General features: G+C 41.2%; 1 protein-coding gene across 3 annotated transcripts in view; it reads right to left on the reverse strand.

Moving 5' to 3' along the window:
* The window catches only part of MYRIP (myosin VIIA and Rab interacting protein), a 219,180-nt gene that overhangs the window by 166 nt on the left and 203,541 nt on the right, over positions 1-15,473 (reverse strand). For all 3 annotated transcript variants that reach the window (XM_073811061.1, XM_019946888.3, XM_073811060.1), the window contains 5 exons: positions 12,467-12,628; positions 7,682-7,786; positions 7,509-7,569; positions 5,996-6,111; positions 1-1,985 (listed from right to left, as the gene is read on the reverse strand). The exon at positions 1-1,985 is cut by the window's left edge and continues 166 nt beyond it. In XM_073811061.1, coding sequence (XP_073667162.1) covers positions 1,953-1,985; positions 5,996-6,111; positions 7,509-7,569; positions 7,682-7,786; positions 12,467-12,628 — 477 coding nt within the window. In that variant the 3' untranslated portion in view covers positions 1-1,952. The remainder of the gene's footprint in view (positions 1,986-5,995; positions 6,112-7,508; positions 7,570-7,681; positions 7,787-12,466; positions 12,629-15,473) is intronic.

Here is a 15,473-nt window from a genome sequence, read left to right on the forward strand (position 1 = left end):
TCTAAATATAAATATTGACACTGAAGATCAAAGTCACTTGATGACAAAATAATTCATCTGGAACTATAACATATGCTTATGGATTTTAATAGTAAATTAAATCTTTGCACTTATTTGGCACAAGGAAACCTTTATAAAAATTCAAATGCCATAGAGCAGGCTTCTTCTTCTTTTTGTTTTTTTGCAAGGCTTACACAGTACACATTTTTGTCAAAGAAAACTGAGTATTTTAACACTGTAACACAACAATAGTTGCTTTTCATGCCTCTTAAAGAAAACGCTCTATTTGGAACTCAGATCTTTTTGTTGTGTTTTTAAATTTTGTATTTGTTTGCTTTTAGTAACACCAACAGAACAAAAAGCCAAAGATTTACTTTATTTCAAAGGAGTCATTTCTGTTGGATAACACATACACAGCATCAGCAAGGAGTATTACCAGAAGATAGGTAGACCCCCATCAGGAATGGATCATAACACACATTTCAGCCGCAAGTCAGGTCTGGAAATGTGCACAGCAGCAAAAGATAGTAGAAGTGGAAAACAACACAGAATGAGGCTTTGTCAGGCATTCGAGTTATAATTAGCTTAAAGGTCTGACTTTGGCAAATTAATCACTCTGGCCCTCAGTCTCCAAATCTGAAAAGTGGGGATACCTACTGAATAGGGTTGCTATTAGGATTAAAATGAGAATAACATTGCCTCCTTCAGAGCAGTCACTTAATATACGTCAGTCATGCTATTCCCTTGCCTCCCATGTTTTGCCTTCTTCCTCAGATTCAGAATTTATCAGGAGCAAATTTTTTAAAAGTTGCTAATGCTTAATTAATTGAGTGAAATTCCAGTTCCATTTGCTTTTATAAATACACTGTAAATAGTCATGCATGTGCTACCACACACGTGGAGTTAGTGTCAGCTCTTGCGTCTGTTGAATTCAATTTGTCCTTGCTTTATTCAGACATGCAAGTTTTCTCAGGTCTTAACCATTTTTATCTTTAAGGTCATTTTACTACTTCTGCTGAATATTTATTGGGAAATACATTTTGGAGGACGGCGTTTCCTTGTGTGGCTATATCCTGCAATAATCCAGTTACCTAAACCTCATTTAGATGCAGTCAGTGCTAAACCACACCTTATTGATTCTAGACAGAGTGCTAAAGTTAAGCCAGTGGTGGGCTTTTGCAAGCCTCTCCCCCCTTCAGAGCGAGGAAACTCTCAGCGAGTCCAAGGAAGAACCCTGAATTCTCGATGAGACATTGTTTCAGATAGATGTGGGCCAGCATGGGTGAGTCAGAGCTTTCGGTCCTGTGGCTTGTGACTGCAAAGCAATGGGAGGAACTGGTGGTGTGGTGGGCTAGGAGCCAGCAGGAAGGAGGTGGCTGGAGGGACACCTTGAGAGTTGAGGGCTCCCCAAGTTAGACAGCCCCTAGTGCTCACTACAGGGGTTTTCACTTTTCTCCTTAGCATTTGTAGGACAAAGATGCTTGTGAGAGATTAATAAGAACTGATGAGTTAAATGTTAATACCCTTCCCTCCACTATCCCCCGACCCCAACAATATATTTTGGGATAAATTGTTGACATGTAATACTAGTTGATTCAAAGGGATTAAAAAAGGAAAAAAAAAAAGGTCTTAAAGACAACACGCAGTAGCAAAGCGAACAGGGAAAAGATGCATCTTTTGAACTGGAGCTCTACTGTTGGAAGCCAGCGTCTTGGTTTTCTGTCTTGGATTCTCCTGGGAGCCTAAGGCAGAGAGTAGGCAAGACCTTGATGCTGAAGTCTGGGTCTGCTTTCTGGCTGAGGTATCAGGACAGCCCTGTGCAGGGGTGCACTGTGGCCTCCCCACACCCTCTCCTCAGGTGGAAAGCCGTACAGTATTCGATGGCTGTTGGGTCAAGGCACTGTCGTGTACGGCCGGAGGCAGTGGGTCACTGGCAGTGGAGTTCCATGGTGCTAATACCTCACAGCAGACTCCAGGGTGGGCTCCTGAGGGGAGAAAATGAGCAGATGCAATCAGCCACTTGGTGAAAGTGAGGAGAGGCCATTAACAACAACGTCTGCTGCTTTTTTTATGTTGTAAAAGGTATTCATGCCCATTGACCGGTGAAATATTTCACAGTATTCAAAAAGTGATGCATTTCTTACATGTACTTCTTAATCCATCTGAAATTCATTTTGGTGTATGGAATAAGGCAAATTGATTCCCTTCCCACTGCATCCTGTTGGCTAATTTCCCAAGCAGAGTTTTTTAAAAAAATAATCTATACCTCCTCTACTGGTTCCTAATGCTTAAAAAGTCATATAACACATTTTCATATGTGCCTGTATCTATTTCTGAGCTTTCTATTCCATTTCATTAATCATCAGTTTCTGTACAACTTTTAATTGGTTTTAAAATCTGGCAGGAAAATCATTTTAATTTTGCAAAATGCTCTTGTCTATTCTTTCTGATTTATTCTTACATGAACTTTAGTTCCAAGAAAATCCCACTGAGCATTTTATGAGAATTGCATTAAACTATACATTAATTTGGAAAGAAATGAACTGTTGGTCGGATTTATTAATCAGTTTCTCAATATTAAAGGTATTGGTGGATTCCTGTAAAATTTACCTGGTAATTTATTATGTAATGTACTGCTGCATTTAGTTTGCTAATTTTTATTTAGCATGCCTCATCTCTCTGAAGAAGTACTATTGGTTTGTGGTTTGTATGCGTCTGTTTGTGCCTGTGTGTGTAAGATGTGTACATACTTACCAGCCCTGTCAGCCCTTTAGCTGTTGGGGTTTTAACAGTTTTACAACTTGAATCTTTTAGTTTTGAAATATTTTAATCCTCTGGAATATTTCATATTGCATGAGAATTAGCTCATAAAAATTAATCAGCAAAACCTTTTGGCCAGAGAAGCTTTTTTGAAGTTTTAATAAATTTTAAAATTTTATTTAAGTCAGTTTTTACTGATATTCTGATTTGATTCTGATTTTAATAGAACTAAGACTTTAAAATTTATTAGCATAGATTTACATCACATTGTATATTTAAATAAAAAATTCACATCTCTTATTTTGTTATTTCTTGGGTTTTTTTTCTTGAATTGGCTAACAAAAATTTCTCTATTTTTCCAAAGAATAAGCTCTTGGATTTATGATCATTTCTATAGCTTTTTGGTTTTAATTGGTTTATGCATTTATCTTTGATGTCTGAAATTCAAAGTCTAGTTCACTTGTTTTGCTTCTTCCTTCCTTAATAATGAAGAAAAGATTTAATACTGTGAATTTGACTCAGTGTGGTTCTGTATGTATCCCATTTGTTCTGATATATGTAATGTCTTCATTTTGTAATGCTCTGTGGATTAGCTTTTTTCTTTAATCCAGTAGTTATTTGGAAATATGTGTGAGATGTGCACGTTGTGTGTGTGTATGTGTATACTTGTGTATGTGGGTGCACATGCTTTAAAACTTCTGAGTAGGGTTTCTGACTATTTTAACTTTTGTTCTAATTTTCTAGATTTGCTTTATCCAATATGGTAGACACTAGCCACAAGTGGCTGTTTACATTTAGATTAATTTTTTAAAAATTTATTTATATTTTATTTTTGGCTGCATTGGGTCTTCGTTGCTGCGCGCAGGCTTTCTCTAATTGTGGCGAGCAGGGGCTACTCTTTGTTGGGATGCACAGCCTTCTTATTGCGGTGGCTTCTCTTATTGTGGAGCACGGGCTCTAGGCACGTGGGCTTCAGTAGTTTTGGTACACGGCTCAGTAGTTGTGGCTCGTGGGCTCTAGAGCGCAGGCTCAGTAGTTGTGGCTCACGGGCTTAGTTGCTCCGCAGCATGTGGGATCTTCCCAGACTCGGGCTCGAACCCGTGTCCCCTGCATTGGCAGGCAGATTCTTAACCTCTGCGCTACCAGGGAAGCCCTAGATTAATTAAAATTAAATAAAATTTAAAAATCAGTTCCTCCAAGGCAGTAGCCACATTTCAAAAGCTCAGTAGCCACTTCTGGCTGGTGGCTACCATATTGGGCACTGCAGATATAGAACATTTCCATTATTTCATAAGGTGGATTCTTTACCAGTGGACCATCAGGGAAGTCCCTCTTAATTAAAGCTTAATAATTACACTATTCAAATTATCTAATTTGTATTTATTTCTGGTGTACCGGGCTTCCAAGGGCTGATAAGGGAATTTTAAAGTCATCAGCCATGGCACATTAGATTGCATTGCTCTATTGTTTTGCCAATTCAAGAAAGTCTCATGATTTACTTACTTTATTTTATCAGTATCTAAAACATCCTCCCTCCCTGTTTCTACTGTGTGCTTCTTGCCTTGAATTCTACTTTGTTTGAAAGTAGTATTCTTGCCTTTTCTTTTTTGTTTGCATTTATTTAGCATAGAATGTTGTCTATTCTTTCATTTTTAACCTCTCAGTGCTATTTAAAGTTAATTTATTTAAGAAATAATTTATTGAGGTGAAATTTACAAAACATAAAATTAACCATTTAAAAATGACCAATTCAGTGGCGTTTAGTACATTCACAATGTTGCGCAACCACCACCTCTATCAAGTTTCAAAACATACCATCACTCTAAAGTAAAGCCTCTTACCCATTAAGCATTTCTTCCTATTCTCCCTCCCCAGAGTCCCTGGCAACCACTGATCTATGTTCTACATCTACGGAAGGTAATTTATTTATTATTTTATTTTATTTTTTAAGAGAGGGGTATCTGGAGCTTTATCCTTTAAAATTTTTTTATTTTTAAAATTTTTGTTGACGTATAGTTGATTTACAATGTTGTGTTAGTTTCAGGTGTACAGCAAAGTGATTCAGATACATACACACACACACACACACACACACACACACACACACACACACACACACACACACACATATTCTTTTTCAGATTCTTTTCCCTTATAGGTTGTTAACAAAATATTGAGTATAGTTCCCTGTGCTATATAGTACGTCTTTGTTGGTTATCTATTTTATATATATTAGTTAATCCCAAACTCCTAATTTATCCCTCCCCCCCACCCTCCACTTGCCCTTAAGGTAATTTATTTTTAACTATCTTATTTATAACAGACTCCTTCCCTGGCCCTAGTGGTCTGCCCTTTCAGTGTGATAATGCTTCTTTTTAGCTCTTTGAAGTAACAGCCAGGAGCCAGGTAATTGGACTTTGAAAGGTCAGGGGTAACGGCTGGCCAATGAAGCAAAGGCAGTGGGCAGCACTGTTGCCATATGGTACCTAAGAGATGCAGTAACTTGTAATTCAAAAGGGCATGCCCACCATTATGCCATTATCTGGTGCTTCTGTGCTCGTGACACAAGGACATGAGGGGGAGGAATGGGAAGGGAGTGACAGGTGATGCATAAAAGGCAACAGAATAAGTTTTGCCTTTCGTTGCTTCAATCTTGTCACCCAGCCATTGTCTGCCCCCTCTGCATAACTGGTATCACTGAGGCAGTTTAGCTGGGTCTTCACCTCCCATATAAGCAGCATCAAGCATTTGCAAAATTCTGAAGCATATGTTGGTGTTAGGGTAATAATCCCTTAGCCCTCTTATATGATCTCCAGGTTTATGCAAATTATCCACTGTCCCTTCCTTTGCCGCATTTTTGGACAGCTGCTGACATTTTTTCTGAAACACAAGTAATTAATGGCTTAGAAGAAATTTAAGGAAGAGTGAATATGAATCAAAAACAGAATGAAAACTCTTATACCTCAATCAGACCTTATATTTCTGTCTACATATTTTTATTTCGCTTATATTAAATCTGGTTCATACAAGGAGCTGGAGATATAATTGACAGGATGTATCCACATACCCAAGAGGTTAGCAATATAAGGACCCCCACCACCCAACAAACAGACCATGAGACATGCAGGAAGGATGCTTCTTGGGGCTCTGACTGGGGACCTACAGAAAGCAGGGCTACAGAATGGAGGTGCCATCAACAGTGACAGTAATTGGCATTAAGATAGAGATGACTTACTATCAAATCCTTGGTAGTGCTTTTCCTTTCTTTAGTCCTGTTTGTTGAGTCTTGGAGAATGAAGTTGCGGTTAAATGTTTTAATGGTGGTCGCTGAAGATGCCTCAATTTTTTCAGCTAAAAGGAAACACATAGGAATAAGTATTATCCAGAAGCTGGACTGATGGTCAAGGAAGAAAGACCAGGTGTCCAGATTACCCAGATTTTTGTTCTAGACTGGCATCTCATTCTGGTCCATAGGTCTGACTGTGGAAACTTTTTGTTCTGTTTATTTATTTATTTATTTATTTATTTATTTATTGGTGGACCAAATAAATCAAGGCATCATTGGTGGCTTTCTAGGCAAAGGTAGCTTGGAGATAATCCAATACAGTCTACAAACTCTTATTTGCAATTCTGAAATATAAAAGGCTCTAAAAACAGCAAATCTTTACAACTTTGGAGTCAAAATTGCCTGATGGCAAAACCTGACTTAAACTAATAAGTGGCCATTTCAAGTCCTTGTCCCTCTCATGGAGCATGAACGTTGTCACGCTTTGCTGCAGGGATATTAATGTGTTTATCAGACACTACTCCAGACACCATGTGAGCGGGCTGTCATGAAATACACAGTACATGTACCATATTACCTTTCTAAAGTCCAAATAATTCTGAAACATATATTGACCCAAGGGTTTCAAGTAAGGGATAGTGGATCTGTAATATATTTTAACTGTTTAGGGCTCTGGGGAATACAAAGTAGGCACTGAGTAAACATTTGTTGAACAATGAATGGTGGAACCAGGACTCAAACATGTATCTTCTGACTTTCTACTCTTCTAATTTGCAGGTCTAAATTTCTAGTTTGGCATCATCATTCTGTGGCTTCTGAATCTAGGGAAATTGTTGAAAATGTCCAGTAGATAAGGGTGATAGGATTGGCATTGCTGGAATCCCTCTAGGTTGGGCTCTTTGTTAGATGCTTTTGGTGTCCTTCCCACATCTCCCTGACAGTCACCATTCCAGCCCACTGTGACAGCATCCTACTACAGGCATCACCAGTCTCTCTTGGCCCATGAATGATGGGGTGGGTCAGAAGTACCAGGGAGTTAATGCCCCCACCAGAAATAACCTTCAAGCAAAGACGACAGTTAAAATATCTCATCTTCCTATTCTTTGAGATGGAAACTCTGAGGTGCGGTTGATACCGTCTCCCAGAAGTCCTCAGCAGGGGTTAGCCTCATTTGCCCAAGCAGCAAACTACTAATTAAAGTACATTATATTGGCTTAATTTCCTTCCCTGAATCTTTTCTTTCTTTCCTTATCAGTGTTTCTTGGAATTACCTCCCAAATCACATCTTTGTCCCAGGGTCTGCCTCTTGGAGGAATTCAAGTCAAGATAGACTCTCCACAAGGGCAATTCTGGGTGAGAACACCCCATTAGATCTGGTCCTCAAACTCAGATCTCTGAGTTACTCTGAGTGAGTGAGTCAGGCTTAATGCTTTGGTGGCTCTGTGGTTTGATTTAAGCATACCTTTCACCGGTGGAGCAGGGAGTTTCCTCCTCTGCTGCCTTGATGTGTCTATGGTTTGTACCTATAAACAGAACACAGGAATCAGTACACCTTCGCAAAGCCGGAGATGTTTTATCTTCTACATTTTCCAGGTCGTGCAATATTCCAGCAGAGGGAGTGAGGGACAAACGCACCTGGTTCCTTTGCTTCTGATCTCGTTTTCTTGTGAGGCGCCCACAGGGTGCTATGTTTAATCCTGCAATGGTCAGGGCTGAAATCCGGCTCTCAATATCAGAAATCTTAATGCAACAGAAAGGCAGAATCAGTAGGGAGAAAGCCCAGGAGGGGGAGAATCTTTGTTAAAAGTATTATGACTCTATAAAGAACAAATCTGCTTTGATATATGCTCATTCATTCATTCACTCATTCAGCTTCCACCAAGCACTTCTCTATTTAGTACTGTAGTGAGAAAATAAACCACAGGCCTTTCTTTGTAAATTTAATTTTCCAGTTGTTAGCTCTAGAGTATGTCACCCCTGTCAGAGGTCCCCTAGGGATAAACGGAAGCCCAGGGCACGATGGGCATGATGGCCTGGGGCCATCTGGCTCAGCATAGGGGTGGGGGTGGGAGTGAGGGAAGGCTTCCCAGGGAGACAACACGATGTGAGCTTTGAAAAGCAAGTATGATTTATAGGTCCTGCTTCCTTCTTCCGTGACTCCCTGAATCCAAAACCACAGCACCAGGTCTTAGGAGGGAAGCCCAGCAGCCCCTGGTTCAAGTCCATTTCCTCTATTAAGAGGCCAAGTGGCCTTGAGAAACTCCCTCCTCTCTCTGGGCATCAGTTTCCTTTACTATAACATCAGTAGGTCAGAAGGAACTCATATTTTTTTCCAACAATGTCTTAAGGTAGATATAGAGAACAAGAGCCCACTCAGCACCCGGAAAGAACCCCGGTCCATCCATGTCCCCAGGGGTGAAGAAAACACGGTCCCTCCTCTTAGGAAAGGGCATTACTATGTGCCGTTGCCATGCTGAGTGCTTTAAACACATGAACTCACTCATGCTTCATTCATAATCCTGTGACATGGGTACCATTCTCTTGGTTTTACAGATGAGGAAACTGTGGCTTAGAGGGATGAGTGACACACCCAAAATCTCACAGCAGAGCTCAGCATTAATGCTACTGCTCATGATCTTGCCACGTTGCCCCCTTCTCAGAGGCCTTGCCAAGGCCTGGCATGGGGGACACTGGAGGAGGCTGGCAGAGTCGAGGGAGGAGGCTGGGATCACAGCCATCCTGCTGAGATGGCACAGCCTGAGTGTTGCTGGGGAATCAGACAGGAAACCTGAAAGTGGGCCCTGCTGCCAATGTGTGTGCCTCCGCCCTGACGTCTCCATTGCCTCCCCTGTCCCTAAGCTATTTTGTGCTGCACAGGACGAATTCTGATTCTGCTGCCATTTACTGAGGGCTTCTTTGGACAAAGCCCATTGGGATAGCTGCTATAGGAAGTGCAGAGAGAAGGTCTGAAAGGTCAGCAAATATGGGAGATGCTTCCCCTATCCCGGAGGAGCGGCAATCTTACTCAGATAAGGAGGAGGAGGCAGATAAAGGCCAAGACTGTGGCAGCTGGTGAAAGAATCCAAGCTGCCCAGCAGCCAGCCCCCAGAAGGGGCCACTGTGCAGCCCCTGTCCCTTCCTAGCCCCCAGATGCCTTCCTATTCTCACTCCTCAAATTTCACACTGAGAACGGCGTTCCTTTGGTTTATAGACCAATAAATTGCATAAACTTTTATCAGTCATTTGCAACTGATGTGGGTTAGATGCCCACATTCTTTCCTGGAAGCAGTTTTGATGGAGGGCTTTGCTCAGAGGGCCCTGGGAGACAGGTCAGTGGGAGAGCAAGTTGCTGACCTCCTGATTTGCTGACTGCCAGGCTCTAGAATAAGAAGGGTTAATTTTTCCAGTTTTAGTCCACAGGGCAAAGGATGCAGAAAGAGGAAAGGAGACTGCTGAGGGCTGATTTTGCCTACATTTTGTTTATCTGTCTCTCTATCTATCCATCCATCCATCTATCACGTTGTATCTGTGTTCCCTTAATTCCTAAGACTGCATATCCAGTGACCCTTACACTGTGTTCCCTTAATTCCTAAGACTGCATATCCAGTGACCCTTACACTTGCTAGAAGGGGATGACCAATTCTGCTCTGGGTTTCCTGGGAGCCAAAGCAAAAAGATCATTTTACGACTCTGTGTCCACAAGATAAAGACCAAGTACTCAGAAGAATAGCTTTTCTTGATATTTAGAGTTAAGAGAGACCTTCCCCAGGAATGCCCACAGAGATTACCCTTCAGGACGCAGTGGACAGCATCCTTAGCACGCTGCCCGTGCATCATCCTGCAGTTGGCTTCAGCACCGGGCAATCCTGTCAGATTAGGTCAGATTCTAGGGTTGCTTTCACATCGGAGTCCCAAAGGTTAACTCCAAGGTGAAAGCAACCCTAGAATCTGACCTAATCTAAGAACACAATTCAGCACATCTACCCTCCAGTGGGACCCTCCTACCATCCTGCAGGATACCCTCTGTGACATCTTCTGTGAGACTCTGCTTTGGACAAGAACAGATAACAAGGAATTAATCTTCCTTCTCTGGCAGCAACTGTAGGACAAGGAGAGTCTCCACGCTAATAAAGGTTCCCACATTGAAATGAGCCATAAAGATGATGGCAAGGTTGACAACCTCCCATGCAAAGTAAGGACTCTTATGCAAGTGGATATATACCTGAGGGCAGGACAAGCACATTTTTCAGGAAACCACACAGCACAGACTGGTGAAGAATTTGGGCTCTGAGGCCAGAAAGACTTAGGTTTAAAATGCTGGCTTCATCACTTTTTAGCTATTTGACTTCGGTTTAACTATTCTGAGCCTCCTTTTCTCCAGATATAAAAAGGGAAGAATAACGATAGCCACCTCATGGGGATGCTGAAAGGATTAAATACAATAATGAGTTCAAGGGTTAAGCCCAACTCCTGGCCCACAGTAAGACTCACTGAATATTAGGTATTATTAATGACATTATTATAATATTTAACAACGAATGATAAATTAATAGGCACATTCAAACACATGGAAAATGGACATTTTGGACTCCAGGATTTTCTGCCATAAAACATGGCTCCAATAATTTCAGCCTAGAAAAATTTGGAAACATGAATAACTAATTATCCAATAAAACCCTCCCAAACACCCATAAACAATATTACTTCCTGCTAAACCATTCAAGAAGTATTTGCTGCAAAATATACCCCCAGAAAACAAATGATTTGATTCTATTTCATATAACATTAACTATAAATTGATTAAATGTTGAGTGGCATTTGTGGGAAATGATTTTTGAGGAGAGTTGCTCTTCAGCCATGCTTGCTGGTAATAAACAGTCAACAGGGCCATCTGTGATGAGACCATTCCTGGGCCATTCCTAGCACAGAACTGGTTCCCTCCCATTCTCAAGAGTGCTGAATGATATGAGCAGCTGTTGTGATTTTTGATTCTTTAAGATAAAAATATTTATTTAAAAAATAATTATCAGACTTCCCTGGTGGTGCAGTGGTTAGGAATTTGCCTGCCAATGCAGGGGACCCAGGTTCAAGCCCTGGTCCGGGAAGATCCCACATGCCGCGGAGCAACTAAGCCTGTGTGCCACAACTACTGAGCCTGTGCTCTAGAGCCCACGAGCCACAACTACTGAGCCTGTGCACCACAACTACTGAAGCCCACGTGCCTAGAGCCCATACTCCGTGACAAGAGAAGCCACCTCAATGAGAAGCCCACGTACCGCAACAAAGAGTAGCCCCTCGCTGCAACTAGAGGAAGCCCGCGCATAGCAACAAAGGCCCAACACAGCCAAAAATAAATAAATAAACTTATAAAAAAAATTATCTCCCAAAACTGTCATCTTCTCTATCCAGAGATGGTTTCAATTGATCCCCATTCTCCAGAGGATGCAGTTTTAAGATGCAGGGTCTACAGAAATAGCAGTGAACCAGGGGTCTACACTGAGCTTATGCTGCAGAGACCAGCATTTCTCGTGGGTCCCTGAGTATGTATATGTCCATGGACCCCAGTTTGAGAATCAGTTACTTAGTCCACAGTCCATTTTGATCCAGAGTCAGAGGCCAAGAGAATATCCATGAAAACTGCAAACAAGCATCTTCAGAAAGTTATAGATAATATAGTAATTAGTTCTAAAACAGCCATATCTAAATCATGAAAAATATTGGTCTAAGAAATCTACACTTCGTTTTTCATTTATTTATTCATCTCATTTTTATTGAGGCCCAAACCTGTGTGAGGTGTTATGCTAGGCACTCGAGTTACTGTGTTAAGCTAGATAGCTAGAGTCCTGTCCTCAAGGAACTTTTAGTCTATCGTGGGGAAACCTGGCATTAAATAGGTAATCAACAGTGTGATGGGACTTCCCTGGTGGCGCAGGGGATAAGACTCCGCGCTCCCAATGCAGGGGGCCGGGGTTTGATCCCTGGTCGGGGAACTAGATCCCACATGCATGCCGCAACTGAGAGTTCACATGCCATAACTAAGGAGCCCACCTGCGGCAAGTAAGACGTGGCACAACCAAATAAATATTTTTTAAAAAAACAGTGTGATAAAGGTTAGGGAAGGGTGGTCTTGGGATGGAATGGGAACCTCTATAGCAAGGGTCAGAGAATTTGTCAAAGAGGAAAATGGCATAGGTTTTAAAGAGATATATTATCAAGGTCATAATTTGGGGAGAGGAAGCCTGCACTTTAAAAAAGGAGGCTTTGGTGGAATCCATCTGGAAGGACCATGCCCACGAAAAGTCTGCTAGAGGTAGCAGGAACTGATAGATATAAAGGCTTTGAAATGATTCTTTTGTAAGATGGGGTGCCCTCTCCTTTTGCCCGGTAGTTCTCCATCTAGGCAGAGAGGAGAGTTCTTACCTGGATCTCAGCATGGTGGACCCGGGCTGCTGCCGTGGCTACTTGGTCCTCCAGATCTGCCAGTTCAGTCTCATCAGTGCCACTGTGGATGCAGCGGGCAGCATCCTCTAGCTCACTCAGCTGGCCTTCAAGTCCATACACGGTACCTGCCGCCAGGTACACCTATAGAGGAGGCATGGCCTTTGAGCTCAGGTCTGTGGACCCAGGACTGGTGGGGCCCCTTCAGGGGATGCCATAATTCAGGGGAGTGAGAGAGAACTAGACTCAACATTGGGAGAGACAGGGAGCCCCCCATTTATAAACATTCTTTACACTTAAGTGGTGGTAGCATAAGGTCTTGCCACCCCCTCACTGTCAACCACACCTCCTCTTCCCCCAACCTTTCCTGCAAAAAAAAAGCAGTATGTAAATTTTAAAAATATGATAAAATAGTACAAGAATACATGACATCAGCTACATAAATTGTGAATTTGTCCAGGGACTATAACAACCACAATTATCAAGATAGAGGATACAAAGAGAAAAACTCATGATGTAGTTTTGCCAGTAAAAATTTTGGTTGGCATTAGTAATTTGGAAAAATTCAGAAAGCATGAAAGAGGTGAAATTAATTTAAAACGATTACAAATTTTGCGTGAATTATCTCTGATTAAGTACCGTGAAGTTGCTTGAATCAGGTTAAGGGAATGAAAATGAACCTGAAGTGTGTAGTAGGAAAATACCTTATTTTTTAGAAAATAGTGTGATGTTGAGAAGCATATAAAATCTATGATCAATTAAGACAGTTTTTTGAGAGCTCCTGAAGATTAAAGAGAAAATAAGATAAAGGAAGTAATTTGAGGGAAAATTAAAGGAAGTTACTTTGGCTTACGAGTTTATAAGGTGATTCTCATAAAAGTGGGCAAACAGAAAGTAAAATCGTTGGAATAATTCAGGCTGAGGACAGGGTGAGTGAAACAAATGCTCCTTCAGCCTAATTAATAACATGATGAAACAGTGGACAACACAAGGAACTAAATGTATCTAGAGAAGGTAATTACTTAAACAGGTTCATGAGGTTTAATCAATGTATATAAAGCTCTAAACATGTAATCACAGCCATTTAGAGTTGACTTGAATGATGTGCATGGTCACTCCTTTAACAGTTCCTTTAACTTGAGTTAAAAATATAACAGAGTTAGGCAAGCCAAGAGCAGTGCACACAGATGATGCATGGTCATTTGCACTGAGCAATGCTGAGTGTTGGTGAGGAGGGCAAAGAATCCTGAGATGCTCCAACTCAGTCAATTCCTTGGCATGATTCATGCATCTGCATGAAAACTGGCAATTTTACCAGACATTTCAGAGTGGAGCAAAGGCAGGTGCAGGTTTGATGAGAGCAAATTTGACTGTGCATCACCAGGCACAATTAGCTGTGGGAGCTTCCAGCAGTGACTGACATAGCGGACATCAAGTTGGGTGATTCATCGGTCATACAGGGGTCATGAGTCAAATGTCTGCTGGTAACTAACTGCCTTATTTCACTTTGCCCTTAGCTTTATATTTCTTTGTCATATGCAAGCATCAGAGAACTTCTGTTTCTAAAAGATCTTCACAGTTTAATATAGCCATTTATTCCTTATCTGCAAAACAAGAAACACTTTATTGTTTGTCACATGAAGGAAATGATGAATATTTCAAAGCCATTTGAGTGGAGAAATCATTAAAAATTTGTCTCCCAAAAGTTGTGAGGTTGAAAAACTTATCTTCAGAGGGGAAGAAAAATTGAAGAGAGAGAGAGAGGAAAATAGAATAAGAGGAGAAGAGGAGGAGGAGGTGGGAAAGGAAAGGGAGGAGGGGGAGGAGGAGGAAGAGGAGAGGAGAGGAGAGAGGAGGAAGAGATCAGAGCGATGGCCACCACAGTCTGAGTTAGGGTATTACACTTTTGGTACCCACACCAAAAAAAGGGAAATTCATTTTGATAAGATAATTAAAAACATAAACTTATAGCTTTGCACAATGAAACTAAATTTGGAATTTAAATGAAATGAATGACTTAAGCGTGGCAATGGTTAAACATGACCTGATATATCTTTGGTCTCAGGACCTTGATATTTCCAGAAACATGCAACACTCAGCATTGTCATACCCTATGGTTGTATGAACTTAATAGCAACTTGTTGTTTTGTCACCGGCATGGTCATCCACTAACGTTCCTTACTTTCTCTGCCAAGACAAAGCAATATGAAATCGCTCCAAGTTCTCAGCAAGGCCAGAATGTTCATCTTTTGCTTTGTGTTCCCTAAAAGCCTGCTTTCCTGGCACTAGGGGGATAGGGAGGTTCAGTGGTTTGGCACTGACACCTGCTCAACAGGAACTTACAAGCAAGGTCATGGCACCTAAAGGATTAGAGGATGATGACAATGGTGATGGTGGTGATGATGATCATGACAGGTATTTACTGAGCCAGAGGGCTGGTGCCAGATTTTATGCCTTTATCCACCCTGCCCTACGATGCTGTGATACTTAATCTCGACTGGAATATTTCGACGATTTATATTTCAAACGTTGGCATAAAGGTGCTAGAGTTACTGTGGTTATAGATGGCCATAATATTGGCTCTGTGGTTGGGCTGAAATAACACAAATTAACATGCCATATAATGAAATTGCTATTCTAGTCTTAAAAATAACCCATTTGAAAAACATAACCTGGAGATGCTTGCTTAATTAAGGTCCACTTTTGGCGAGAGGTATGGTTACCATGTCTGAGTAATCTACGTCCTCTCCAAACTCTAGTCACTGATGCCTATGACCCCATTGACTGGCTCCTGGTTCAACAAGCCTTTCTCAAAGTGGTTCAAGGGATGAGAATAGGTGTTTCAAAGGAAGGACTTTATGGTCAAAGCCCCTAGAATAAAGAACATTAAACAGATTTCTTTATTGCAGGACTTCTCAGGGTCTTTAATGTGCTAAGATGTATCTCAGTTTTCCTAGAAAGAGTATATGGGTTTCTCAAGCTTATTTGT

Source organism: Tursiops truncatus, chromosome 10, assembly GCF_011762595.2.
Source record: "Tursiops truncatus isolate mTurTru1 chromosome 10, mTurTru1.mat.Y, whole genome shotgun sequence".
NCBI classification, from domain to species: domain Eukaryota; kingdom Metazoa; phylum Chordata; class Mammalia; order Artiodactyla; family Delphinidae; genus Tursiops; species Tursiops truncatus.